We start from the raw sequence: 27,293 nt of genomic DNA, 5'->3' as shown, positions 1-27,293 counted from the left end.
GGTATGCTGGATGGGGAGACATGGAATCACCATACTAGAATTTTTTTTGAGACAGACTGTTTCTAGCACGAAAAACCATAGCACAACACTGGATGAATGATCGACCTCCATCCATTGGTTATTGGAAGTGATTGGTAAATTCTGTAATACCTTTCGAGAAGGTTGTATTTCTGAATCATGGTTGTAGTACTAAGTTTTCTAAAGTTTGGGATATTTGGAATAACTCCCCTCTGACAGTCAACCCCTCTGCTGTATCACCAGATACTGTGAGATAGGAATATAGGTGACCCGCATTTTTATTATGTATCTCCTTGAACTTGCTGTGCCTGATTTATTAGATGCTCGTGGGTGACACAGATCCTAGGCTGTTTTGTTTTTTGTCCTTTTATTATAATAGTCTTACATACGTCAAAGTAAACCAGTCTAAGCGCCATTGTTTATGGCATATTATATTCCTGGAATGTTCTGTATGTTTTCATTACTTGACTTGCTGTATGTACATTTCCTTGATCCAATGTGATGTATTTTACAATCAGAGATGTGTGACTGATTTTATACTCGTTACTGCAACAGTTCTTAATAAAAATGAGTTTAAAAAAAAACAAAAAAAAAAAACATTTCAATAAACATCAATAAATGGAATACCAAAGAACTTAAAAATATAAATGTTTATTAAGTAAATATTTTTTCTTGACAGAAATGTTAATCCTACAAACAAAGACATTAAAGGTTTATCAAATAAGGAAGAATAAGTGCGCCGATCAGGTTTAAACAATTTGAAGCCTCAGTCAAGAGGCACGGAGCAATGTCTCATCCAGGAAGGGGCGCTCCTATCTCCTTCTGCACACCGGAAAACCCTTCCTGATGAGAAGTCCGGGATGAGCTCCAACATTGTTCCAGTACCTGCTCTGAGGCGTATGCTAGAAAGTTATACAGCGTCCCAATATCCAGCCTTTGAATGCCATTTTATACTGTACCTTGCTAAAGCGGACTTAGATCTAAGGGCAGGTTCACACAAGACTATATAGTACAATGTATGAAACACAAATATGCAGTTGAGATTTCTTTTTCCCATGAATAGAACATGCTGCTATTTTAAGGAGCTTTCTCATCAGCGGGTCCGGCTACAGGCAAACAGCTGATTTTGCCAGGGGAAGCCGGGAGAGTTCTGTTCTGCCTCTTAGGCCATGTTAACACAGGTCGGATATGCTGCGTAAAAATACAGTGCACCCGACCTGCAACCCGCAGTAAATTGCGTCTGAAAAACCGCACCAAATCGCGGTGCAGTTTTTTGGGAGGATTCTTTGCGGCGGAATACAGTGGTTGAAAAAATAAAAGTTTATACTTATCCCAATCTCCATTCACATAGCCAAGTTTTCTTCTGGTCCTGGCCGGCTTCCTGGGGTAACGCTGCAGCCCATGTGACCGCTGCAGCCTGTAATTGGTTGAAGCAGTCATATGCGATGAAACGTTGTCACAGGAGGCCGGCCTTGAGTGAGAACAGAAGAACGTGTCGATATGACAAAGCCCGATTTGTAAGTATAACCTTTTTATTACCGGAATTTTAAACCTAAAAAAGTTTTGTTTTTTTTCTAATTTGGGATTTTTGTGGTGGAATCGCAGCTTTTCCACCGAAAAAATCGTAACATTTGCTATTTGTTGCGGGTTTTACATCCCCATTGAATTCAAAAGGGCAAACCTGCAACAGAAAAGAAGCGATTACAAAGCATAAATTTATATGATGCGGATTAAAAAAAAACGCACCGCAGGTCAATTTATAAATGTTTTTTGGGCAGATTTTTATTGCAGCGCGTGGAGATTTGTTCAAATCTCATCCGCTCTGCTCCTTCTGTATTATGTTGCAGATTTTACATAGTGAAATCAATCGTGGAAAATCTGCGGTGTCTATGCTACGTGTGAACATACCCATAGAGTAGGTCCAAAGCGAGAGAACACCCTCCAGGACATCCCTATGGCCCTACATAAGACATCCCCTTTAACAAAAAAAAAAAGAAAAGAAAACCTTTAAACGCATTATTACTGTGCGTAACATCTCCAACAAAAATACAGTGTGAACCCAGTCTGATTCCTCTTTCATTTCCTAATCGGACACCACTAGATCTAAAGTTGTATTCACATATAGTCTCAGGGGGGGCAGAAGTTACTGTAGTGAACGGGATTAGCTGGCCATATTGTTTGCCGTTTCTTTACTTTTACTGCGGTTTTCTCCATTGAATTCAGTGGGGAAAACCACAGCATTAGAAACCACATGTAAAAACTATGATCATGGTTTGGAAGCTCTTAGAACATTTCTGTCATTGAAACCAACGTGTCACCAGACACATTTTTAGACATCGAAGTGACTAAAGTAGTGGATACGAAGTAACCACTAAACATCACCCCACCGAAATGCCAAAGACTGAGGACCCATAAAGACAATATAATGGCGACATGGTTTCCATGGTATGTGTGCATTATATACTTCCTCAGACTATGTAGAGAATCGTTTTTCTGTGCATATTTCCGGGGGTGTTTACTGCAGTCAGTGGGTGACTACCCGGGACCTCCTTGTTCCTGTGGAGAGCAGTCTGGTCACCCGTCAATTAAATGTGTTGTACTACTGATGCAATTATGCCCTTAGTATACCCTCTGGAGCACTATATACAGTCTATACAGTCTGGAATCTGTGGCAACAAGGATATTTTTTAGATACGTCTTCCACCTATTTAGCGTCCTTGATCGTGGTTTCTTAGCCTATGTTGCCACTTTTGCCAGTTGTTGCCGCTCTATTACCGTTTTCAAATACTTTTCCCTTTGAGGCGGAAGCGTGTCATATAACTCAAAGCCACCCGGACTGCTGCTGGATATCTGTTTGTAGTACAGGAGATGCTTCTTCAGACCCTGGAAATGTAAGAGTTGATTAGAAAATACTGGAACAAACCAAGTATATCTATTCTTTTAAACATACCCTTACAAATTCTAGATTTGGAAGCTCGATAGACAAAATCAGGCTTTAAAACTGCAGATTAACCAATAAAGTACATATAGTAATGGCTTAAAAAAAACCTCCTGTTTGGACTATGACTACAAAAAAATGTTTTACGTCTGCATTAAGAGACTACCTCTCTTGTTAATGTGGTACTGCAGGCGGTGGCACAGTTTTAGTGTAGCGGAAGTAGCAGATCTTCGATATGCCGGGCGCATTTACCCTTACGGGGTGACTCCTTTAATATGTTTCCACAACATTTTAGATCCCCAAAACCGAAAAATTGCATGGAAATACATCAAAATTCCTTACATTTTATTGGAAAAGGCAATTACAGAAATTTCCAACTAGACTGTTATTATTGTAATTGCTCCCTTTAGATGTAGTAGTGATCCTGAAAAAAATCTGTAGGACCCCAGGGAAATTTGATTCCCCACTCTTGACTTGTATTTTGCACATGGTCCAGCATACAGATGTTGTCGAACGTAGCAAAGGGTGCTACTTGTAGAGGGGGAAATGCCGTTATACCAGGGAATTGTTGACGATGAACATACAATGATCATCATATGAAATGGAAGACTTTGATCCTCAAAGGGGTTTTCCACTTTCTGACAAGTGATGACCTATCCACCGGATAGGTCATCAGTATTTGATCGGTGGCTGTCCGATACCTGGACACCGCACCGATCAGCCACTCTGGCTGCCTCCGGGCACCGGATGTTTGGAACGGTATGCAGTAGTTGGAGCAGGAAGTAGATGGCTCCGACCACTGCATAGTGGCCGTTCAGTAGAACTGCAGCTCTGCTCCTATTCACTTGAATAGGAGACTAACTGCAGTATTGCAGCTCGGCCGCTATTCTTTAATCGGAGCCATCTGCTTCCTGCAATATCGGCCATGCCGGAGTAGCGGATTGGTGCGGGGTCCGGGTGTCGGACACGCACCAATCATATACTGATGACCTATCCGGTGGATGGGTCATCAGCTGTCAGAAAGTGGAAAACTCCTTTAATGACGAGAGCATTGTAATTGCTCGAGCTTTCTTATCTGGAAGTACCGTGCCAGAAACAAGTGTTGGTCTGTCAGATGCCGGATTACAGTTTATATAACATACCTCATCCACCAAGAGGTAAGTCTTCCTGAGCATGTTTTTTCTTGCCGCATCAACCTCCTGTAACAAACAAGGAGTTAAAAAAACTGCTGGTTCTCCAATATATTCTTAGCAAAATCCTAGCATAATTACAAATTCTGGGCTGAGATGCACTAAGACTCCAGACTTATTATCTAATAAAAATCATGCAAGGCTTTCAAAATCCTTGTGGTTTCCATGTAGAACCCGCCTAAAGAGTATACAGGCAGCTGCGCCGTCTACTAATGCACAGTAGAAACAGGGTAAGCCTCCTAAGGCTGGGCTCTCATGATGCGGGCGAAACCGCACGGACACGTAGATCAGCGCGTTTTTAAATTGACTACAGGGAAAAGCACTTGAATTGTAAATGGGCGCGCGGTTATGCGGCTAAACGGTCATTTACTGCACAGTCATTACCAATAACAGTGCTTATCCCTGTAGTCAATTTGAAAATCGTGCTGATCTAATGTTGCGGCGGTTTCGCCTGCGTGTTAAGTAGTCTATGAAAATCAGCGGATCCCTCCTGCAGGGCTAGCAAAGGGAATACCCTGAAGTCCTGCATTGTATTACAGAATTACTCCTGCTTGTCAAGAAAGTTTGACTGATGATGTTAGAGCACAGGAGCCCCAAAGGTCAAATGCAGGATTTTTAAAGGGGGGTCTCCACAGGGGCCTGCGGTGGAGATCGCTAAATGCCTCACCATTTAACAGACTGTACAGGAATTTAACCCTTTCACGACAGCAGATATGTAAATCAACGTCGTGAAAGGGTATTTTAATATGGCAGAGCGGGAGCCATAGCCGCCGGGTCTCTGCGGTGTTGCACAGCGGGAACACAGCGGCCATGCTTGCGATCACATACATTTCTGATCGCAAGCATTTAATCCCTCAGATGCCGGTGTCAGATGTGACCACCGGCATCTGAGGGGTTTTTACCCTAGTGGGGCTAAATAAAAGTCAAAAAAAAAAAAATTTGGAAAAATTTAAATGGTCCCCCTTTCCTAGATCACTTAAAAATAAACAAAATAAACAAACAAATTAGGTATCCCCGCCTCTGAAAATGCTTGAACTATAAAAATATAAAAGAACGGCTGTTTTCTTCCAATTCCACCCCATTCAGATTTTTTTCCCAGCTTCCTAGTACATCACACATAACAATAAATAGTAGAATTTGAAAGTACAACTTGTCCCGTAAAAATTAAGACCTCATATGGCTGTGTCAACGAACAAATTTAAAAAGTCATGACTTTTTTTAAGACGGGGAGGTAAAAACTAAAGAATAAAAACGAACATTAATCTGGTCCTGCTGAAAGCGTTAATTAAATACAACAGTTATCCCTGAATGGGTTAATAGAAGTATAATTTTTTTTTCTCTAAATAAGAGCAAAATTCTTTATAGGAGTCAGAGCCCTGTTTTTATTATACAGAGCTTCAAATCCCCCCCGGCTTCCCTCCACAGTCATAGTGATACATGATAAAACCACTGGCTGCCTGCAGTCACTACTAGGCGGAGTTCACGGGATAGGGATTTAAACCGATCACTTTGAGCTCTATAATAGATGCACATGCAGTGAGCTCCCTCTAGTGGCTGCAAAAGGAATTTTAGCCACTTTTCATGAAAAGGCTCAGAGGGGCTTTTCAGTTACTAGGAAATCTTATGGCCCATAAGTTCGCCCCTGAACCCAACCATAGCGCAAAGGATGTGCACTATAGAAAAAAATACCTAGGTCAAGAGCATGGGGGTTGGAAAGATAATATACCTCCCCACAATACTAATAGAAGCTGGAGCTTTAATATCAAAGACAGACTTTTATAAAACTATCTGCTGCTTCAAATTCTCTTCATTTTCATCTCCCCTTCAAATTGTCCTGTGTTAATCCAGTATATAATACAATATGATCTTTGTCACTATATACGATACAATTGGTGAACTTTGCATGTAAGCCGCTAATACCTCAGCCACACGCTCGCGTGAAAAAATGAAGCTGTTCACGTGAGAAACTGCCACGACATACAGCACAGGACACCAGGTCTGACGTAAGGCTCCTGTCACTAAGGTCCGGAAATAGAGACGCAAAAGATTCACGTTATCCTCAGGAGGGAACGTGTACAAGGTCAGATGGATGGGAAACTGGAAGAGAAAAGAAAAACTGGTAAAAGTTTGGGAAAAAGTACAACAAAAGAAAAATACATTAAAGTGGATCTGTCAGGTCTCCTATGGTCGCGTATGTGCTTTCTGATTTGATTCAATGTTTTCTTATATAAATGCTGAGAGGATTGTGTGCCCTTGAGTCCTGGTATGAGCCGTGTATATAGGGAGGCCCGTCAGTGTGCCTGGGTGAGGGAACAGGATTCTCTAGGATAGGGCAGCATAAAAGACATGACAGATCCGCGTAACCCCTTCTCGCCGCAGCCATTTTTCAGATTTTCACTTTAGTTTCTTACTCCGCACCTTCCAAAAGCCGTAACTTTTTTTCTTTTTCCATCAATATTGCCGTATGAGGGCTTGTTTTTTGCGGGACAAGTTGTAGATTATCAAAGCACCAATTATTATACCATATAATGTAGTGGTAAACTGGGGAAAAAATATTTGTGGGGTGGAATAGGAAAAAAACAGCGATTCCCCAATCTTTTGGGTGGTTTTGTTTTTACGGCGTGCACCGCATGTATTACAGCATGTATGCTGGTCGATACGATCACAGCGATACCAAATTTATATAGTTTTTTTTTATGTTTTACTACTCTTACAAGGAAAAAAAATGATTGTTTAAAAAATAAAATTTGAGTTTTGTCGCCATATTCTGACAGTCATAACATTTTTATTTTTCCGTATGAGGGCTTATTTTTTGTGGGGCGACCTGTAGCTTATATATATGCACTATTTTGGGGTACATGAGACTTATTGTTTCATTTTTTGTGGGAGATGAAGTGACCACAAAACAGCAATTCAGATGTTTTGAATATTTTATTTTTTACGGCGTTCACCGTGCGGACTAAATAATGATATATTGTAATAGCCAAGACTTTTACAGACGCATCGATACCAGTTATGTAAATTTTTTATTTTTTTACATTGTGCTTGAGGGAAAATGAAAAAAGTTGGTTTTTTTTTTAAACTTTATTTTACTGGTTTTTACTTGTCCTTAGGGGACTTGATCCAGCGATCGTTGGATCGCTTGCAAGATATACTGCAATACTAATGTATTGCAGTATATCGTGATTCTGACAGTCTCCTATGAAACCTTGCCAGAGGCAGAGCTTCATAGGAGTACAAATATTTCATCAGGCCCAATTGATGTATACATGAATACGTTACCTCTTTAAGGGGCACAGAAAGAGATCTCAAGCTGCTAACATGTTCTCCAAACAAGGCTTGCCTGAGTTGGACACTGAAACGTCTTTGTAACGGAAGAAGCACAAACGTTCCAAATAAAGGGTCTCCAAATGAAACCCCCTCAAACTGCTCCAAAAGGTCCATGTAGAAGTCATAGAATGAAGCCAGCCCAGGGAGAGGCACATCAAGCTTTAGCGATTCCATGAATTTTGGTTGACAATAAAAAACAGTGAGAGCAGCAGTGTATGAATGGACAGGACCTTCTAAGAAGAGGTCACTACCTGTGAGAAACACACATGCCAAGCGAGCCAGCTTTGCTGCAGTGGGTATACTCTGCAGAGAGCAGGGGCGCCAAGTTTCCAAGAGAAAGATCCACTGCAAGTTCCTAGTAACAGTGTTCACCAGATCAGGGGGGAGTGTGTGCACAATATTTCCTTTAGTCTCTGCATTGGTGACTTTATTGTAGAGATTGATTAAAGGAAGGAACGACCAATCAGATGGCAAAATTGGACTTTTGGCGTCTGGAAGCATAGAAGTCTTGACAAAACAAGTTCTTTCCTGGTAGACAACCTTGGAGTGGTTGAGAGCTTGTTCCATGTGTATAAAGTGAGTCAAATAGCAAGAACGGATGGACGGGAGATCATTGAAGGCTTCCTCTAGCAGAGCACCACGACTTGGAGAGACGGAAGTCGCAGCGACTGAACTAGGGGGAGCTTGTTTAGTTTCGGATGTAATGTGCAGTATATCTGACAAATCAGCTGCTTGAGGTCCTCCTGAACTTCCTTCTCTGTGAAGAAGAGAAAATGGATGAAGATACAGCATTAAGGCTGATACACGAGGCCTCTCGGTCATATATCACCGTCATACTGCGCAGCACTGCACACAACATGTATCCACTCACACCAGTCTCCATAGGGGCTCACAACATGCAAAAAGTCACAGGGCTTTTCCGGTTTTAGGTTATGAACGCTTAATCACTGTATAAATGAAGAATACAGAAACTTTTTAATATACTCTGTTGAAACTCCTAACCATTTTCAAGATATTAGTTTGCTGTCAGTGAACGAGAACACTCCGGTTACATCCGCAGGCTACAAACTGGTACATACCCCATCCTGCTCTCAGCTTAGAAGTGGAAACCATGGAATCAGTCTAAACAATCCTGTGAGTTAAATACATTAGCACAAATCTCTGATCGTTTACTACAATCATTCAGTTCTCATACACCCACAGAAACTAATATGGGGAAAATGTAAAACATAAATTATATTAGAAAGTTGTCGAATTTTCATTTATATAGTGATTGAGCTTTATTAGCGTTAAACATTAAAACCTCATTAACGACATTCAGCTATAAAGAGGAAAAAGTTTCCTGTTAAAGGGGCTGTGACATGAAGACAACCCCTTTTCAAAAAGAAGCTGGTGCGGCGATCAGCTGATCGCTGCAGATCCTCTCACCCCAGTGCTCAGCTGTTGTCCACAGGGAAGCTACGGTTAGGCTACGGTTAGACGAGCGTCGGCAACCTCAGACGTGGAAAACTAATGTTTTTCACATCCGAGGTGCACCCGTGCAGGACGCATTGTCGTGGACCCCCATAGACTAGAGTCGATAGAGGGATGCGTGAGTCGATAGAGGGATGCGTGACACGCAGGAAAATAGGACATGTCCTATTTTTCCACGAACCCTTCACTCGCTCCGTTGAAACAACGGTTGTGTGAACGGCCCCATTGAAATACTTGAGTCCGTGTGACGGCTGTTGTATTAACGGCCGTCATGGATGTGATACACGCTCGTCTGAATGAGCCCTTAGCCACACATTTTCCCTGCAGCATTACATGCCGGCCATATAAAGGAACGGCCGTCCATATAATGCAAGGACCTGCCAGGTCCGCCAGAGCGGCTCTCCGTTCTGGCATATAGAGGGAGGGAGGGTCTCCCGCTTATAGAGCTTATGGACTGTTGGTTTTTCTGAATAAAAAAATAAATAAAATAGGCTCATGTAGATTATTATTCCTTACACATATTAGACACAACCAGCAAGCCCCTATGAGAAAAAACACTTCTGATGTTTAAACTTCAGTGTTCATTAAAGGGGTATTTCCATCATAGACATTCATGGCATATCCCATGACCTCCGTCCCGCCTGGTGAGGAGACGTCGGCTCTCTCCATTCACATTTATGGCAGTTACGCAAACAATCGAGCAGGGCCCCACGTACTTGGCATAGGTGCATGTCCCAGAGGAGAGACCCACATATAACAGACATTTTGGCATATCCTGTGGAAATGCCAAAAATGTCTATAATTCGAATACCTATTTAACCTGAAGATCCACCTTAGAGCAAACATTTTTACAAAATAATCAAAATATGCAGATATTTTCCATTTCAGAAGTGGAGATAATTGCATTGCACTAGAAGCTGCTGAAATTAAACTTTTTTTTTTTTTGACTGACCATCTTCTGCTGACTACAGACTACCGAGAAGTGATCAGAGGGGGGGAAAAGACCGCCATGGAACACACAGCTCCATTTATGAAAAGATGCATATCTGCTAATACAAGTATATTAAGAAATAGTATAAGGCTTTATGAACACTAAAATGACATCAAAGAGGTCAGTGACTATATCAAACAATAAAAGAACTAATAATCGGAACAAATTTATACATGACCTATATAACATATTAGTTATATTTATAACCACACTACACCGTGAGTACTTACGGCATAAAAGCTGGATTGAACGTAAAGGAAGAAATAATCTTATGGGCCAGATGCTCACTGCCAGGCAAGAGTCTGCTCAGTAGGGTAATGGAGACAGAATGACAAAGTGATGCATGCTGGGTATGATCTGGATTCATAGCTACCTAATTTGGAAGGAAACGGAAGGAAAAAAAAAAGTTATTAGAATCTCTTCCCAATTTCTAGAATAAGAACACTAAAATAGTGAGGATGAAAGAAAGGAGAGTGGGAAAGATTAAAAATGCAGACATAAAATGTATCCAAGTTGGGAACTTTCAGTACAATAAACAAATGAGACAAAATAAAATGACAGAACTACTAACCAGTTTATATAGCAGAGATAATACAAAATACTGAAAGTGATACTCGTGTCGCAGGAGCCAGCAGGAGGATGGAGTCACAGGCGGAGTTGGGCATTCACTTATCTTGAGTAAGTAATTTTGAAGTCCTTTGTATTCCAGGATAAAGGAGAACTGCACAAAAATATAACCTGTATGTGTTTATACGGTAAGGGTCCTCTTACACAGTCCGACATGGGCCGCGTAAATGAGCACCGATCAACAAGACAGCTCGTAGATTGGCGCTCGTTTGCTCCTTTCACAAGGAGCGGTGTGTAGGAACGAGCGCTCGTTACTACGATCGCTTGTCCCCATGCATTACCATCATGTCGGCAGCACAGGGATATGGGACATCAATAATACTTCTTGCAGCATCAACTATACAATCAGCAGGGAAATGATCGGGAACAAGCAGTCACATGAACGCTCGTTTGCCCGATAATTGGCCCGTGTACAATTACATTCATTATTTCAAACTGAGCACCATCCACACCCTGCAGAAATTTACCTGCGGTGCGGATTTGTTCCAAATTTTACACATTGACTTCAATGGAGAAGTCAAAATTTAGGATTTCCCTGCGGATTGTGGGTCAGATTTGCTATGGAACTTTCCACAGCAAACCCGACCCGTGTGGACATACCCTTTTGATTGAGAAGCTAGAAAATCCATACGTACCTAGTCCTGCTCTCTGCTGAGAAGTAGACACAATTGTATCCAGTCTAGGCAAAGCACTGTGAGCTACACATTTGTGATGCTGCTGCCGATGTGTTTAGCTCAATAGGGCACTAATGGAACCTCCAATGCAGATGTGAACAGGACCTTAGCATTGCAGACTGGATACAACTGTATCCACTTCTCAGCTGTATGGGGTTGCTGCCCCTACATGTAAACAAAAGTGTTACCATTCACTGACAACAAACAAAAATCTTCAAAATAGTGAGAAATTGAAACACATGGTATATCAGATAGTTGCAGAACTTACATTTACATAAAACCGGAAAATCTCTTTAGAAAGTACATAGTTGGCAACATTTGAAACATTTTTCCAGGGACACTTAGGGTGTGGCATCTTGTGGGGGGGGGGGGGCGTGGTTTTCCAGAATTTTAAATAAACTAACATAAATGTCTGTACTAGTTTTGCTGTCAACTACTATGGTGGCCAGTATGTCTCTGGATGTTTACAGAGAGGTGATGTCTCACTTTATCACTAGGGCTAGGTGATATGTGCTGACCACTACTGGTAGCGTAAGAACCAGCGTATATAATGCAACACTCAGTGCCCCTTGTAGATGGTGCTCCACACTGCTCCCTGTAGATAGTGCCACACACTGCTCCCTGTAGATAGTGCCACACACTGCTCCCTGTAGATAGTGCCACAATGCCCACAATGCCCCCTGTAGATAATGCCACAGTGCCCTCTGTAGATAGTGTCACACATCCCTTTTTTAGATAGTGCCACAGCGCTCTCTGCAGATAATAGCACAGTGCCCTCTGTAGATAGTGCCACACAGCCCCCCTGTAGATAATGCCACACAGCCCCCCATAGATGCCACACAGCCCCCCATAAATTATGCCACTAGCACTCTGCCTGGGACTCCAGCTCTGCTCCTGACATCGCTGTCCATACATGGACAGTGATGTCAGGGGCTTCCCCAGAGCAGGAGTCTCGGAGCAGAGCGCTAGTATAATCTCTGCTCTGGGACTCCTTCTCTGGTGAAGCCCCTGACATCACTGTCCAGGGGTGTAACTAGGAAAGACTGGGCCCCATAGCAAACTTTTGACTGGGGCCCCCCCTCCGCTGGGTATCACAACCCCCCCTTGTAGATAGTGCCTCCCTATAGATTCCAACACACAGCGCCCCCCTATAGATAGATAGCACCATACACAGCCCCTGTAGATAGCGCCATACACAGCCCCCTGTAGATAACGCCTTACAGCCCCCCTGTAGATAACGTCTTACAGCCCCAAATCCCCCCTGTAGATAACGCGATACAGCCCCCCTGTAGATCACGCCATATAGCCCCCTGTAGATAACGCCATACAGCCCCCCTGTAGATAACGCCATACAGCCCCCCTGTAGATAACGCCATACAGACCACCCCTGCAGATAACGCCACAGACCACCCCCCTGTAGATAACGCCATATAGCCCCCCCATAAAAAAAAACGGGCTATAGGTTGTCCTACAAAAGACATGCATCCCCTATCCACAGGATAGGGGATACATGTGTGATCGCTGGCAGCGATAAGGAGAATGGGGGACCGAAAGTCCCCCGAAGTTCTCCATGACAAACCTCGGACTTCCGGCGCCTGTGCAGTTCAATAAAAATGAAAGGAGCGCTGGTCACGCATGCGCACAAGTAATTTCTATGGAGCTGCAGATAGACCCCGGAATTCCGAGGTTTGTCATGGAGAACTTCGGGGGGACTTTCGGTCCCCCGTTCTCCTTATCGCTGGGCGTCCCAGCGATAACACATGTATCCCCTATCTTGTGGGTAGATGGGATGCATGTCTTTTGTAGGAACAACCCCTTCAGTGGTGTCGCGCTGTAGCAGCCATAGCAGCTGCTAGCGGAGCCTCCGGCCATGGGGCGGCCCGTGCCGGAAGGGTGGCACGGGCCCCCCCTAATGCTGCGGGCCCTGTAGCAGCCACTACGGCTGCTATAGTGGTAATTACGCCACTGTCACTATCCATATATGGACCGTGAAGTCAGGGGATACGTCTGAGCAAAATTCGAGGCCAGAGCATCGGCAATGCTTGGCCCGGGGATTCCGCTGTAGGAAGTGGATAATTTCCTGCTCTGCCATAGTATTCAATTGTATCTGCGTCCTGAGGACACAATGGAGTGTGGCAGATGCCGGGACAAGTCCCGGGACAGAAATTTACTGGGACTGTCTCTGTAAATTCGTGACAGTCCCGGCAAATTCGGGACTGTTGGCAAGTATGAAAGTACCTAAAATCATAAACTTTTCCACACTAATGCATTTTTTTTTGTCAGCTGTATAACTTTCCCTAATACTTAAATTACCTCTAATTTGCCGTTTCTTTTCTTTTTCTCCACGCTGTGTACCATCAGACGCAGAGAGGACAAAGTCTTCACAGAAAGAAACTGTTAGTTTATTAGCTGGATTGCAGCTATGATCTATCTAATGTATCCCTTGGGAAATCTAAAGACTCTAAAGACTACTGAAGACCCTTCAGTATGGACAATACTGTACCACTATACTGTGGTGAGAGCTTTCTGTTTTTGGCACAACCCCTGCATAGCACCCAGCACTCAGAGGCACCCAGAACAGCTGATCGGTGCAGGGTCCGGGTGTCATCATATATTGATGACCTATCCTGTTAACAGGACATCAGTATGAAAAACCACGCCAAACTGGACAGCCCCTTTAACCTATATTGCTCCTGCTCATTAAATGAGAACTTGGGGCAATATATCTTAAATGTTATATCCACCTTTGCATCCATTTTTTTTATTGCTGAAATGCATAAAAATAAAAAATTAAGCAACTGTGCAGACAGTCTTGATTGAAAATATCCTACACTTGTGTGTCTATGCCATTTACGCAGACCTATGTGTTATCTATCATGCCCAGCTCACCTTGCTGACCAGCCCCTTGTGGATGTTAGTGATGCTGCAGATGAGATTGAGCACTGCTGTCAGGATGGAGTAAGGAGATTTTTTTCCAGGAAGGCTGAGTGACGGTTTTCCTCCTGCGCAGCTCAAAGTCACAATACTATTGACGGACTCCGGCAATGGGGAGCAGGAAAGTGGGTTGCACACAGCAGAGCAGGACCTTATAGCAAAGAGTTTTTACAACAGAAGAGATTATTGAAATGATATTTTGCGAATTTCAATGCAAGATGGTTTACAACAGATAAAGTTATATAGAAAAAAATCTCAAAGCATACTATAGAAAATGTCATAAAAAATAACAGAGAAGCCATGAGTAGCGTTACCCTTTGAGAACCACTGATCTAGACATAATTTATTAAATACGGCAGATTTCACCGACAGAACACAGACTACCCTCAACAACAGCTTGTATTCTGCATTAACATGAAAGCTTGTATAACTGCATGCAGGAAGCCTCAGTGCATCAGTAGATGTATATAGATCGCTTATGTTATTTGCAGCTTTGGAAGAGTTTATAATTTGCTCTGCTCCTGTTTTTACGGCTCAGATCTGCATATACTTATATACTATTGGGCCACTCATCGTGTAATGACAACATATACTAACATGGGTAAGTTATTACCGGAGAGAATCCCAAATGGACAGCACAGCAGCGTGATGCAGGAATGGTAGTAGCATGCGGTTTGTCAGCTTCTCTACTTCCTCGTTACATAAAACAGTATTCAATGAGGGCTAAAGAGAGAAGAAAGAGTTATTAGATCATATATAAATTACATACTGGATATAGATATATATATATATATATATCCATACAGTATGTCATTTATTTTATGATTGTACAGATATATATGATGATAGATCGATCGATTGATAGAATATGCAACATTGTGGAAATTTGGACACACCTGTCGGCATGCTGCCTTATAATATGAAGCCAGAAAGTTGATGGATGTAGTGGTGAGGGGTAGGAGAAGGTCCCAGGTGTTGGTATGTGATATTTCCTGCAGACATCTCCTCGTGCATTCTTTCACTAAAGGCAGCAGTCCAGTGATGTCAGCCCAGGACACAGGAGGTGGAGGAATCTGGGGCTCTGTATCCATAGGTGTGCTGTAAACCACACAAGACATTTAGTGCTTTTAAAGGAGTGCTTAATAATATGAACTTGTTGGGTGTTAACTCCCTAACATCTCCTGACATACGGGATCTCGTGTCTTACTGTTGACTACCTGCGGAGTTGTGCCTCCAGCTCGGCTGTACAGCCCGCAGTCTGAGTCACGTGAGAAAGCAGAGTGATCACAGCGGCTGCTCGCTGGACGGAGAGAATCCCTGGAGTTGTATTCCCAATGGAAGAGGTGATCAGAGAGGGCAGGGACTGGAGGATTCCCACCAGAACAGGGTACAGATCTCTGAAAATCAAACAAAATGAAAGTAGATTTTTTAGATTCTCACAGGTGGATAATGGCACTATGAACATCAATTAGAAGATGAATTCAGTTGATTTTCCTTTTTTATTTACCAAATGATTAGAAAAATCAATGGGAATCGGAGTGATTTTATTTCAGTACACTCTTTACATACTAAAATAAAGGAATAGACAGTGGTTAGGTGAGTGCTCGCTAGCTCTCTCGAATTCATCCTGTTTATTTCAATAGGGAGAAGAAGATAAGCCGTCGTCAGACACCTATAGCAACACTTATTAACATGCGGTTCTTTCCCCAGATGGTCAGGGACAGTCCGGCTGCCCTCATACACATGAAATCCGTAGGTTCGGCAAACATTTATGCGAAATATATGGCCAGTTTAAGGCACAAGCAAAATCTGGCAAACGACATCAATAACGTTCAAGAAGCAGGAAATGTGACCAGAATATGGAGCACTAATTGCCTATATACATTATGTGGGCATCCGTTACGATCATCATCATGTCAAAGATATTTGAAGATGTTTAGAAACCAGTCCAAAGTTAGATTGAAGAAGTTGTACATACCAACCCCAAAAAAAAAAAAAAAGCCCTTTTTTTTTTTTTTTTTTTTTTTTTTTTTAAACCTGCACAAAAAAAGGTTGATCTATGGGCAACTACTGCTCTAGATTTTCTCTCCCATTATTTTATACATCTCCCACTTTTTTATTTTAATGATTTATCTAATATTTGCCTACACATACCAATACATTTTAAGAAATGCTCTCAAAAATGTCTTAACTAACCTGTATATATCACAGGCCTGGCCATAGCCGGCAGCTATAGCCCAAAGGCGAAACGTCTCAGTACTTAATCTCTCTGCTTCTTCCTTCAAAAGAGGAAGATCTCGGGGTTCCTGCACCACAAATCTGCCGAGACGGCTCTTCATGTCAAAGGTATTCAACTAAAACAAAAAGTAAAATGTGGGCAGTATTGACAATTATTTATTTGCCCATTTTTTTATAGTAGTTGCTAAAGTACACTAATGCACCGTCAACCACAATACATGAATGTTTCTCCAATTAAAGGGTAACTAAACGTTTCAAGTCAACTTTTGACATGCCATAGTGACATGTCAGAAGTTTTGATCAGTGGGGGTCCAAGCACTGAGACCACCACCAATCGCTAGAACGAAGCGGCAGAAGCACTCGGGTGAGCGCTGTGCTGTTACGTTTCAGGTTGGCTTTCATCAGAAAGCCGAGCGAGCAGTGTACCGACTCAGACTTTCTATTGAGCCCGTACACCGCTCCAAGGAAAGCTGGTCAGAAACAAAAGCAGCACAGCACTCCCCCAAGCGCTTCTGCCACTCCGTTTTAGCAATCGGTAGGGGTCTCAGTGCTCGGACCCCCAGCAATCAAAACTTCTTACATGTCAAAAAGTTTTTTTTAAATGATTAGTTATTCTTTAATTACAAGAAAATGCTTTACAATAGTCGTATTGTTGCCTACTTACTAGTCTGGCAGCAGCATGACGACCTGAAGAAGCCAACACCCGTAGAAATTTCATTGCTGCAGCACATGGCACACCATGAAGACTGGAAGGGCCCGGATCATCAGTTTCCATTCCCATACTCCACTGAACGGGCAAGAACTCCCGCACAACGGTCTCTATAAGCCGTGGACAATCTAGGAGCTACAGAAAGGACTTATTCCAGTTATCCCAGCTTTACTGAAACCTGAATTCAGAATTATTTCTAGAAAGGAAATCTCCACTACATGGCAGAACAAAACATTCATTTTATCTGTAGTTGTGCCTCTCGTGTCTTAGGTCCTGTTGTTTATTATGTTTAGAGAATGCAATTCCCTCATATACATAGTGAACATGGCAGCATAAACTTTTTTATTTCTACTATCTCTTGCATTAGTAAGTGCAATGTTTGGAACTAGGTACAAAACACTGTTCCATAGATTCCAATATTAACAGCTACTCCCTGTCCTTATCAACCAATCAATACTTGGAATGGTTGACTAGATATTGTTAAATGACAGTTTTTGCTTGGTTTTCCAATATGGTTCTCTCACAACTACTTTTAGCATATGTTTCAGCCCAATTGGATTACTTTTCTTTGTGTAGACCTCACCTGGCCGCAGGCTGCTGCAGAATGTCGGGCCACTCTTGTCAGAATATCAAATATTTGCAGGACCACGGATGCTGGGGGTCTCACAACTTCTAGGATATATCTAAGACGATGATGAAACTTTGTCTTCAGAAGACCCTAGATAAAATAGAGAGATGATACGTCACGACCGTGTTTAAAACCAGTAAACTTAAATGAGAACAGTAAACAGGAGATAAATATGGCAGCAGTGTTTGTCAGTCTGTGGGATTTTCTCTTGAAACAAACCATTTTGATGAAATTTTACAAAAAAAAACAAACAGCTGATAACTGATGGGAGCGGCTTATCGTTCATGGTCTCCTATTACAGACGGAGGGGTGGGTGTTTACTCGGTCTCACCTTTATAGCGTCATATCGAGCAACATCAGGATCATCTCTCTTGTCTTCTTTATCTTTTTGCTTGTCTTTTCCTGTGGTTTTATTGATGCATTTCTCTAACTCATCTTCCTCATCCTGCTTTTCCTCCTCCTCTTGGTTGGGTATGAAAGGAAACGCTTTTGTTCCTTGATACCAAGAAAAGGTCTTATCCAAGTATTCCTGCCCAAAAAAACATGAAGTAATAATAAAGATAATAACATTAAAATCATAGCTGTTCTGCAAGTGTATTAGACAAGACAGAAAAACCCTTCATTACTTTACATCCAAAGAAATGTCCACGTATAATGTTGAAAGGATATATGGAATATGGACCCCCCCCCTTACTGTAAAAATTAAAGGCCACAAGCATTTATACAGGTTATGAAAAAACAAGATAGCGTCTAACACTCTTAAAATGTATAGTATGAAACTACATAATGCACACCTAAGCTGCTGATGCAGAACATCTTTTTTTGAAGAGTAAGAGGAGTTTCCTGTGCATGGTTGATTGATATGAGATTCCATCATTCTTTTTGCATAAAAGCTGTGCAGCAGCTGAGGTGTATATTATGATGTTCTGCAGCAGCTGAGGTGTATATTATGATGTTCTGCAGCAGCTGAGGTGTATATTATGATGTTCTGCAGCAGCTGAGGTGTGTATTGTGATGTTCTGCAGCAGCTAGGACACAGAACTGTATAATAGACACTACTGCTGAAAGTCTCCACTTTTACGAGAGAGGGAGCAGTACATGTCAGTCAATCATGGGTTGGCACAGCACACGAAACTTCTTGCAATAGCAATCTACAACAGACCACTTCTGCAGGGAGAGATAGGTAGCACCACTCATCTTTTTATAATCATCGGTTTCTGACTTTAGAATGCGATGTTTATATAAATATTTACAGACAGGTTAATTTCCATTGACTATAACGATCTATAAATATAACAACTTTGGAAAAAACTGACATGGAAAAGGACTTTGGAATATTAGTTGACAGTAAACTTAACTGTAGCAACCAGTGTCAGGCAGGTGCAGCCAAGGCACATAAGATCATGGGATTTTTCAAAAGGGGCCTAGATGCACATGACGAGAACATAGTTCTATCACTTTATAAATCCCTAATGAGACCGCACATGGAATATTGTGTACAGTTTTGGGCACCTGCGTACAAGACAGACATGGTAAAGCTTGAGCAGGTTCAATGGTGAGTCACCAAAGTAATACATGGAATGGGCGGACTACAGTACCCAGAAAGATTATCAAAATTAGTGTTATTTTGTTTAGAAAAAAGACAGCAGAGAGGTAACCTAATAACTACCCAGAAATATATCAAACGTCAATACAGAGATCTCTCTCATGATCTATTTATACCCAGGACTGTAACAAGGGGGAATCCACTATGTCTATAGTAAAGAAGGTCTCTGCACCAACATAGAAGGGGATTTTTACTGTAAGAGCAGCGACACTATGGAACTTTCTACTAGAGGAAGTTGTCCTTTTGAGAGTTGATGCCTTTCTTGAGTGCAATAATATTAAAAGATATTTGTACCAGATTACTGGAGAGGGGTTGTTGATCCATGGATTTATTCTGATCACCATATTTGGAGTCCAGAAGAAATTACTTCTACCGCCTTATGTGTTTTTTTGTAATCCTCTGGATCAACAATGCATGTGAATGTGCTGAACTGGATGGACGGGTGTCTTTTTTCGGCCTTACATACTATAAAACTACGTATATTATCCTTTAGTAATGAGTTACAAAAGTGTCAGCATTATAAAACGTTTAGAAAAGTCCCTGTGGCTTAATTCAGGTCAAACGTCCATCCTTTACTCACCTCATCTTCTAGTGACACCAATAAGGAATGCAATGTTCCAATAGATGCAGAAATAACGTTGTCTATGGGATCATCTATGGAGAAGCGCAAGAGGAAAAGGAACCCTGCATCCAGCAACAGTCGAAGAACACTTCCCTTAAGAACAGACGCAAACTCTCCTTGCTTGGCCTACAAGACGGCAAAGTAAAGATGTCAAACACTAAATAACATGCATAAGCAGTAAGAATTACCAGCTCGCTTCCTTAGTATAGAGTTTATTTAATGCCCCAACTATCCATTAAATTACCTGTCTGCACATGTTGTACATTCTGTAATGCTATCAAACCCTAACCCAATGGCTGAGGTCATTATGTCCTCTATTATCACAAGGTCTTGTGATTACAAAAACTGAATGGATTGAGTGCTGGTCTAACTCCATGTGTGACTTCAATAAATAAAAGCAGATCCCATCAACATTCTAATATGAATGAGGGTCTCCTGACTGTCCCACAAAGGCAGATCCTGCGGAATTGAGAATCGTGATTTCCACGTGCCCACATTTTTTGTTATGCTGGTAGATAAGCCACTGCCAGAGGTGTTTGGCCGCACCTTATCTCACCTGACCTATTGAAATAAAAAAGGTGGACTGTGTGGATGTTTATGGGAAGGTTGAAGGAGATAGCTGTCGAATGAGCAATTATGTATACGGTCAGCTTTACACTACCTTACCTTCTTCACGATACGCCCCAAAACCTGCAAGGACAGAGTTCTCTGTTGAATAAACTGGCTACGAGAAAGATGGAAAAGCTCTTGTAGGGAGTAACCAGCTCTCTGCAAAATAAAATACAAAGGGCAGTCAATATATAGTAAGCGCATAGCCAATAATATACTGTAGGTGGCCAAAGACATGCTAAGGATTCAGCCACTCCGTTATTTAAATGAAGTGAATCAATGATGACAAAATGATCAGTTATGAGTAAAAAAATATTCTCGCCATAATTGGTATTATGATAGCCAAATCCAAGGGTTTTCCCAGGAATATACATTGATGACCTATTCTTGGGAACTGCAGCTTTCTGGAGCACTGTAGCTCTCCAATGTTTATCTAGGCACAGTGGCTTGTCCATTTGTGGCATTGTGCCTGGTACTGCAACTCAGCCCCATTCCCCGGAAAACCTCTTTAAAGTAAATAGGTGAGGGATAAAATTAAGGTTAAAAAAAAAATACAATGAACAATTATATAGTATAGTTAAATACTTGAAACTGATAATGCTTACGTTTTACAAAAACTCTTTGATGTTTAATGTCCACAACCTAACTAATGGAGCTGGTCTAGTATTACAATATTTTATAGAGTCAAAAAAGCTTTGTACAGACATACCAATGTCAGAAAACCAATCAGAAAACTATTTCCCATAATGGAGCCAAAAGCAGACAACTTTATCACCAAACTGTAGGGATTTAAAGGGGTTGTCCAGGACAGGGTAGTTTTTCATACTGATGACCTATCAACTGGATAGGTCATCACTATAGGATGGGTGGGGGTCTGACATCTGGACGCCGCACCGATCAGCTATTCTGGCTGCCTCCGGACACTGGATGTTATGAGGTGGCCGGTGTAGGAAGCAGATGGCTCCGGTCACTGTATAGCGACCATGCTGAATTACTGCAGCCCTGCTCCTATTTGCTACACTGTGACCGGAGACATCTGCTTCCGGCACAGACCCTGCATAACATCCGGTGCCCGGAGGCAGCCGGAACAGCGGATCGGTGTGGGGTCTGGGTGTCGAAGCCCACTAATCATATACTGATGAACTATCTCGCATATGACTGAGAATAAACTATTGAGGTCCCTGATTCGATAAAAAAATCAGCATCCAATTACCTCTGCCTCCTCTCCATGATGGTGTAGCCCTAGATGAGTAGGCATGTCCGCATCTGGAGGTATCAAGTCTCCCTTCAGGCTGAATCGCGCTTGCATTCCCTAAAAAACGAACACAATATGTTTACACCGCACAGTGTGACAATATAGTCACCCAATGTTTGATGAAAGGTGACAAATACAATATTATGAGCACCGGTCAAAAGGAGAAATCCTGCCGATTGCTGCAAAAAATTAGCATTCGGTTATACAAATACCTTCTTCGTTTTCGTTTGTCTGGTCTGCGGAAGGTCCTTTACCCATTCAAGCTTCTCAAACTCCACATTGTCCATATGTATCCACTCCTTCTGAGGCTTCACTGGGAGGCTGTCAACTAGGAAGAAAGACTGGAATCAACCGCGTAATTCTAGCAAGAATGAAGAATTTTCGTTTACAATGCGAACTTAAATGGCGCCACTAACTTGAGGATCCCAGGGATTTTATATTACATAGAACAGAGGCTACAATTAAATGCTAAGGAAGAGAAGTTGCAGGTAAAGTAAATTCTCTTTGTTTTAGGATGGGATGAGGAATACATTTCTTTTACTCCAACATTCTTATGCGAGTAATATAGGACTCTAGAAGTAATGCAGACCCTGGCATAGGGCCTACGCTCCTATTCATGTAGTTAAACTAAGTCCGTTTTGTTCCTGGGGACCAATGGAAAACTTAGTACCATAAAGTTATCTCTTTTCCCACGAGGAGGTAGGGAGACCTAGCATCATATATAACGGACGCTAGGAGCCCGGCTTCCTGAACTGCGTTTGGTCCGGGAAATGCGGGCGACAGACGGTCCATATATCAAACACAGCCATGTGAATAAGGCCCAACAGTAATTAACCCCATCATTTACCTCGCAGATTAACCCAATGTTGCCCATTATAGTAGGAGATCCCATCACGTACCTCGCTCTGATTCATAATGGACAACATTGGGTTAATGTGTGAGGTACATGATGGGGTTAATTACAATTAATGTGAGGCACATACAGGTACTAAATTTAAATGACTATCAATTCCCTCACATAATGGCAACATTGGGGTTAATGTGGGCCACATTAACCCCAATGTTCTTCAATGCGGTCTGCAAAAAATATTAGTGCCTGCTCTAGTGCCTTTATTTCAAGCTTTTGCTCTGCTCTAACTAATACCTGTCTGGTGCTGATCTGTCACTACACTGCAGCGCGGTCCAGATTCCACACTAGCGGCGCAAGCGTCACAGGCACGTCATCAGGAACCCGCCTGTGCCGCTCGCGACATTCCCCTCCCCCCTTCTCACATACTCAGATCATCATTGGTGGCAGTAGAAGAGGGAGGAGCGTTCCTTCCTCCTAAAGAGACGCGGCCGGCGCTAATGACGAGCGTGGCGGTCACTGACGGAAGAGAACATCGCGGGCGCTGTACAGTGCGTGCGCCATGTTCTCTTAATCTATTTCAATACTAAGCTGTGCGGCCGCGTGGCTTCATATCGAAATACATTAATTTACGTTATTGAACAGTTTGCCGCCGCACAGAATCTAAATGGTATCGACATTTCGATGCATCGTGCATCCCTAGTACAAACAGACAATTGCCTTGAATATAATGCTCATTGTACAGTATGCAATGTACGGAGGCTGGAAGCAGTTGGCTCTCTACATTGCATAGCGGCCGTGCTGCAGAACTGCAGCTATGCTCCTATTCACTTGAATTGGAGCAGAGCTGCAGTACTGCAGCTTGGCAGCTATTCCGTGACCGGAGCCATCTGCTTCCGGCATGGATGTCGGGTGCCTGGAGGCAGCCGGAGCAGTTGATCAATGCGGGGTCCGGGTGTCGGACCGGCACCAATCATACACTTATGACCTATCCGGTGGATAGGTCACCAGTTGTCCGGTAGTGGACAACCTCTTTAACATTAAATGATGCATTGCTACTGTATTGCTAATCATGTACAATACAGAAAAAATCAGATAGGCTGTCCAGCGGGCAAAACCTCTTTCCAAAGGTGTGACTGTTTAAATGCTGCACATCTTTATTTAGATTCAGATGAATTGTAGTGTTACATGTCGCCCATTAAAAGCCAGATCGAAAGCCACTCTTGCAGCAGATCTTAGCTTTGGCTAATATGGGGAGTCCCATGTTAGGACCTCAATCCTGCTCTAAGTTGTCCATATACTCAAATTATGCTGTATATAGGGGATCTCCTGAGTGGACAACTCTTTTAGGGTAGAGAAAATGGACCTAGAGAAGTAGGCGTTTAAGTCTCTGACCTCCCATTGACATTAATGGGAGACAGAGAAAGCTTATTTTGCGGCGTTTTTTGCCTGCGGAGCTCAATGGCCGCGGGTGGAAAACGCCATGAAAAACGCGTCAAACGGCGTGCATGCAGATCAAAACCTGCCTCAAAATTCCAGACGGAATTCACACTGAAAAACTCCCCGTGTGAACATAGCCAAAAAACATCTAAGTAACAACAAACATCTAAGTTACACTACAAAAGATCCTTCTTTACCTTCACATTAAAGGTTCCCAGTTTTATAAGTGTAATAAAGAAACTGCTATAATATTTATAGGAACGAGGGAATGAAAGCGATTATTTATAAGTAAAGCATTGACATTTTATGCTGGGCTCATCCCCAGTATTTAGTGCTATTGATCTGCTCTGCACAGGCCGGTCATGAGAGTGATTTATTACCTGACGGCAGAACTGGATTTTCTGAGGTCTTCTCAGATGAATTTGTCACTGTTGAACAATGAGGATGTTCCATCTGGACAGTCTTGGGTTCCTCCGCCGTGCTTTTATTCTCTTGGCTGGTTCGGTTCTCCCTCTTTGATCTCAGGAAAGCGACCAACTTGGGGTCTAAGGAGGGAAAAGAAACATATGAGAAGTTAAGAAATGACATTCGATGCCATACATTTATACAATCAACATAACTAAAAACATATAGCCATAGGGAAGGTTTGATCTTTCCGCTATTTTCACAGTATATCCTCTATAGAAGAATATAAGCTCATGGATATTCTCCATTGACATGATCGTAAATAATTTTTGCATAAACATCACATTCTGATGTCCGAACCTGACAATTATACAGAGACGAGCAGCGCTTCATAGGCACTACTTATCTCTTCCTGCAGAAGCAATCCGTCACATACCGCTTTTGCAGGAAGTACTTTCTCCAGTGTCAACCTGGTTGACTGAAAAAAAAAAAAAGAGGTTCTTCAGCAGCTGCAGTGTGCATTACACCATTCAGTGTCCCTGCTGTTGCAAAACAACAGAATTAGATATTCAATCAGGATCTGATCAGAACTGTGTGATTATTCATAGCATTAATAGCTATATTGACAACAGCAGCGTTGCACCACTTGACCTGTATGCAGTCAAGTAATTGGTGGCATGTATTAACCCCTCGGTGCACCACACGTTGATACATGCACCACAATATATATATATTAGCAGTTTTGATTTAGCTATTTCTGGATTATTCAATCAATCTTTTATCATTTATGGCTGTGAAATGAAATCACAGGACAATAAAGGTCCAGGTTCTTACCGAGCTGTGACGTCAGTCTGTCCCGTTCCTGAATTATCTCTTCTTGGGAAAGAGCTTTTAGTTTCTCCACATTTTCCTTATGTATCCGCTCTGCTTCTTCATGACTTGTGGAACTACGAAGACCCTCCCCGGTTACCAAACAGGACTTCTCTACACGTGCTGCACCTGGAATATAATAGTCAACCAAAATATCAGTAAATGTTCCCTATTTATAATCAAGTTTATTTTTATTGCATTCGAGATGATAAATTCAAACTTAATTTGAATGTAGAGATCGTTGCCTGCTTTCCCCAGACGTTGACATCTGAGCATTGTCATGATCTGCCCATCCTTTGACTAAATAAGTAAGCCTTCTATATTAAGGTATTACAGGATCCAGCAATGGTACATATTTAAAAAGACGACAGGACAAATAATGGCGCTGCCCTATGCAAGGAATGATAGAAAAGAGCCAAGCAGGAAGAACCCTCAAGATATCCAACTCATGGGACATCCGGTAAGGAAGGTTTTTCAGAGGAATAGGCTCTGTTCACACTGCCGACGGAGGCTTCATTCAGATCTTGGCAGTCCTGTCACATTTCATCGCATTTTGACAAGAATAGTGCAACATGTAATAACCAAGACAGTATAAAACAATTATAAACTGTTGCTCTAAAGAAATGACATCAAACTGCAACATTATGGGGCTTTAAAGGGATTGTCTCAATAGACCCGATGGACGTCCTAGTGGGGGTCCACTGCTCAGGATACCCCTACTAGTCAGAGCGGAGAGCTGCTAACAAAGAGCTGTTCTTAATGTGGCAAAGAAAGGCACCGCCCCCCTGTGTATTATATGGTCACCGACTCATTAGAATGGCCGTGATACCACATATTCCCTTTAAAATAGGGATGCTGTGATGACCCTAGAGTTCATCAGAGGGCCACATATCATGTTTAGCCAGGGCTGAGACAGTAAAATTAAGAAAATGGGGGAACGTAAACCCTATACCCACATCGTCCTCATTTGTTTCAGGAGAAAGGGACAGGCATGCATAAATACACACACACACACAACTTATGCAACTGCCTACCCTCTATACCCTTAACCCCATAAGGACTGAGCCATTTTTAATTTCTTAATTTTAGTTTTTTTACTCACCGCGTAAGTTTTTATTTTTGCGTCAATATAGTGGTGTTTGAGGGCTTATTGTTTGCGAGAAGAGTTGTAGTTTCTAATGGCACCATTTAGTTTCTAACGTACCATATAATGTACTGGGAAACTGAAAAAAAATTTCTTTGCAGCCTGAAATTGGAAAGAACTGCGATTCCTACATTGTTTATTTGTTTTTCGTTTTTACAGCTTTCACCGTGCGATAAAAACGACAACTTAACTTTATTCTGTGGCTCAATACGATTACAGCGATACCAAATTTATATAGGTTTTTTATATTTTATTACTTTTTTTAAAAAAAAAAAAAAGACTTTGTTTAAAATGTTTTGGTTTCATCACATTCTGAGAGCCATAACTTTTATTTTTCCGTGGATTGCGCGGCGTGAGGGCTCATTTTTTGCGGGACGAGCTGTAGTTTTTATTGGTACCATTTTTTTTGGTACGTTCAACCTTTGATCACTTTTTACTTCATTTTTGTGCGCGCTAAGGTGACCAAAAAACAGTGATTTTGGCGTTTGAAATTTTTCGTTTTTTACTGCGTTCACTGTGCGAGTTAAATAACGGTATATTGTAATAGTTCACTTTTACGAACGCAGCGATACCAATTTTGTTCATTTTTTTTACATTACTTCAGAGGAAAAAATGGGAAAAGGGTTTTGTTTTGTTTTTTAAACTTTTAATATTTTTGTTACACTTCTAATAAGTTTATTAAACATTTTTTTTTATTTTTACACTATTTATTAGTCCTCCTAGGGGACATGAACCAGCGATCGTA

At 41.9% G+C, this 27,293-nt stretch overlaps 1 protein-coding gene across 1 annotated transcript in view; it reads right to left on the bottom strand.

Moving 5' to 3' along the window:
• Positions 1-649: 649 nt before the first annotated feature.
• Positions 650-27,293, bottom strand: part of RPAP1 (RNA polymerase II associated protein 1) — a 39,163-nt gene continuing 12,519 nt past the window's right edge. Inside the window, exons 6-25 of the mRNA XM_075844901.1 lie at positions 25,369-25,533; positions 24,510-24,674; positions 22,055-22,170; positions 21,801-21,899; positions 20,645-20,746; positions 19,937-20,104; positions 18,082-18,279; positions 17,706-17,840; positions 17,078-17,257; positions 16,372-16,529; positions 15,393-15,572; positions 15,072-15,273; positions 14,789-14,898; positions 14,131-14,326; positions 10,512-10,661; positions 10,171-10,313; positions 7,429-8,233; positions 6,067-6,243; positions 4,099-4,155; positions 650-2,901 (exon numbers count right to left, since the gene is read on the bottom strand). Of these exons, the coding sequence (XP_075701016.1) occupies positions 2,755-2,901; positions 4,099-4,155; positions 6,067-6,243; positions 7,429-8,233; positions 10,171-10,313; positions 10,512-10,661; positions 14,131-14,326; positions 14,789-14,898; positions 15,072-15,273; positions 15,393-15,572; positions 16,372-16,529; positions 17,078-17,257; positions 17,706-17,840; positions 18,082-18,279; positions 19,937-20,104; positions 20,645-20,746; positions 21,801-21,899; positions 22,055-22,170; positions 24,510-24,674; positions 25,369-25,533 (3,653 nt within the window). The 3' untranslated portion in view covers positions 650-2,754. The remainder of the gene's footprint in view (positions 2,902-4,098; positions 4,156-6,066; positions 6,244-7,428; positions 8,234-10,170; positions 10,314-10,511; positions 10,662-14,130; positions 14,327-14,788; positions 14,899-15,071; positions 15,274-15,392; positions 15,573-16,371; positions 16,530-17,077; positions 17,258-17,705; positions 17,841-18,081; positions 18,280-19,936; positions 20,105-20,644; positions 20,747-21,800; positions 21,900-22,054; positions 22,171-24,509; positions 24,675-25,368; positions 25,534-27,293) is intronic.

Source organism: Rhinoderma darwinii, chromosome 12 (genome assembly GCF_050947455.1).
Source record: "Rhinoderma darwinii isolate aRhiDar2 chromosome 12, aRhiDar2.hap1, whole genome shotgun sequence".
NCBI lineage: Eukaryota > Metazoa > Chordata > Amphibia > Anura > Rhinodermatidae > Rhinoderma > Rhinoderma darwinii.
This window is presented reverse-complemented; position numbering and strand designations above follow the sequence as displayed.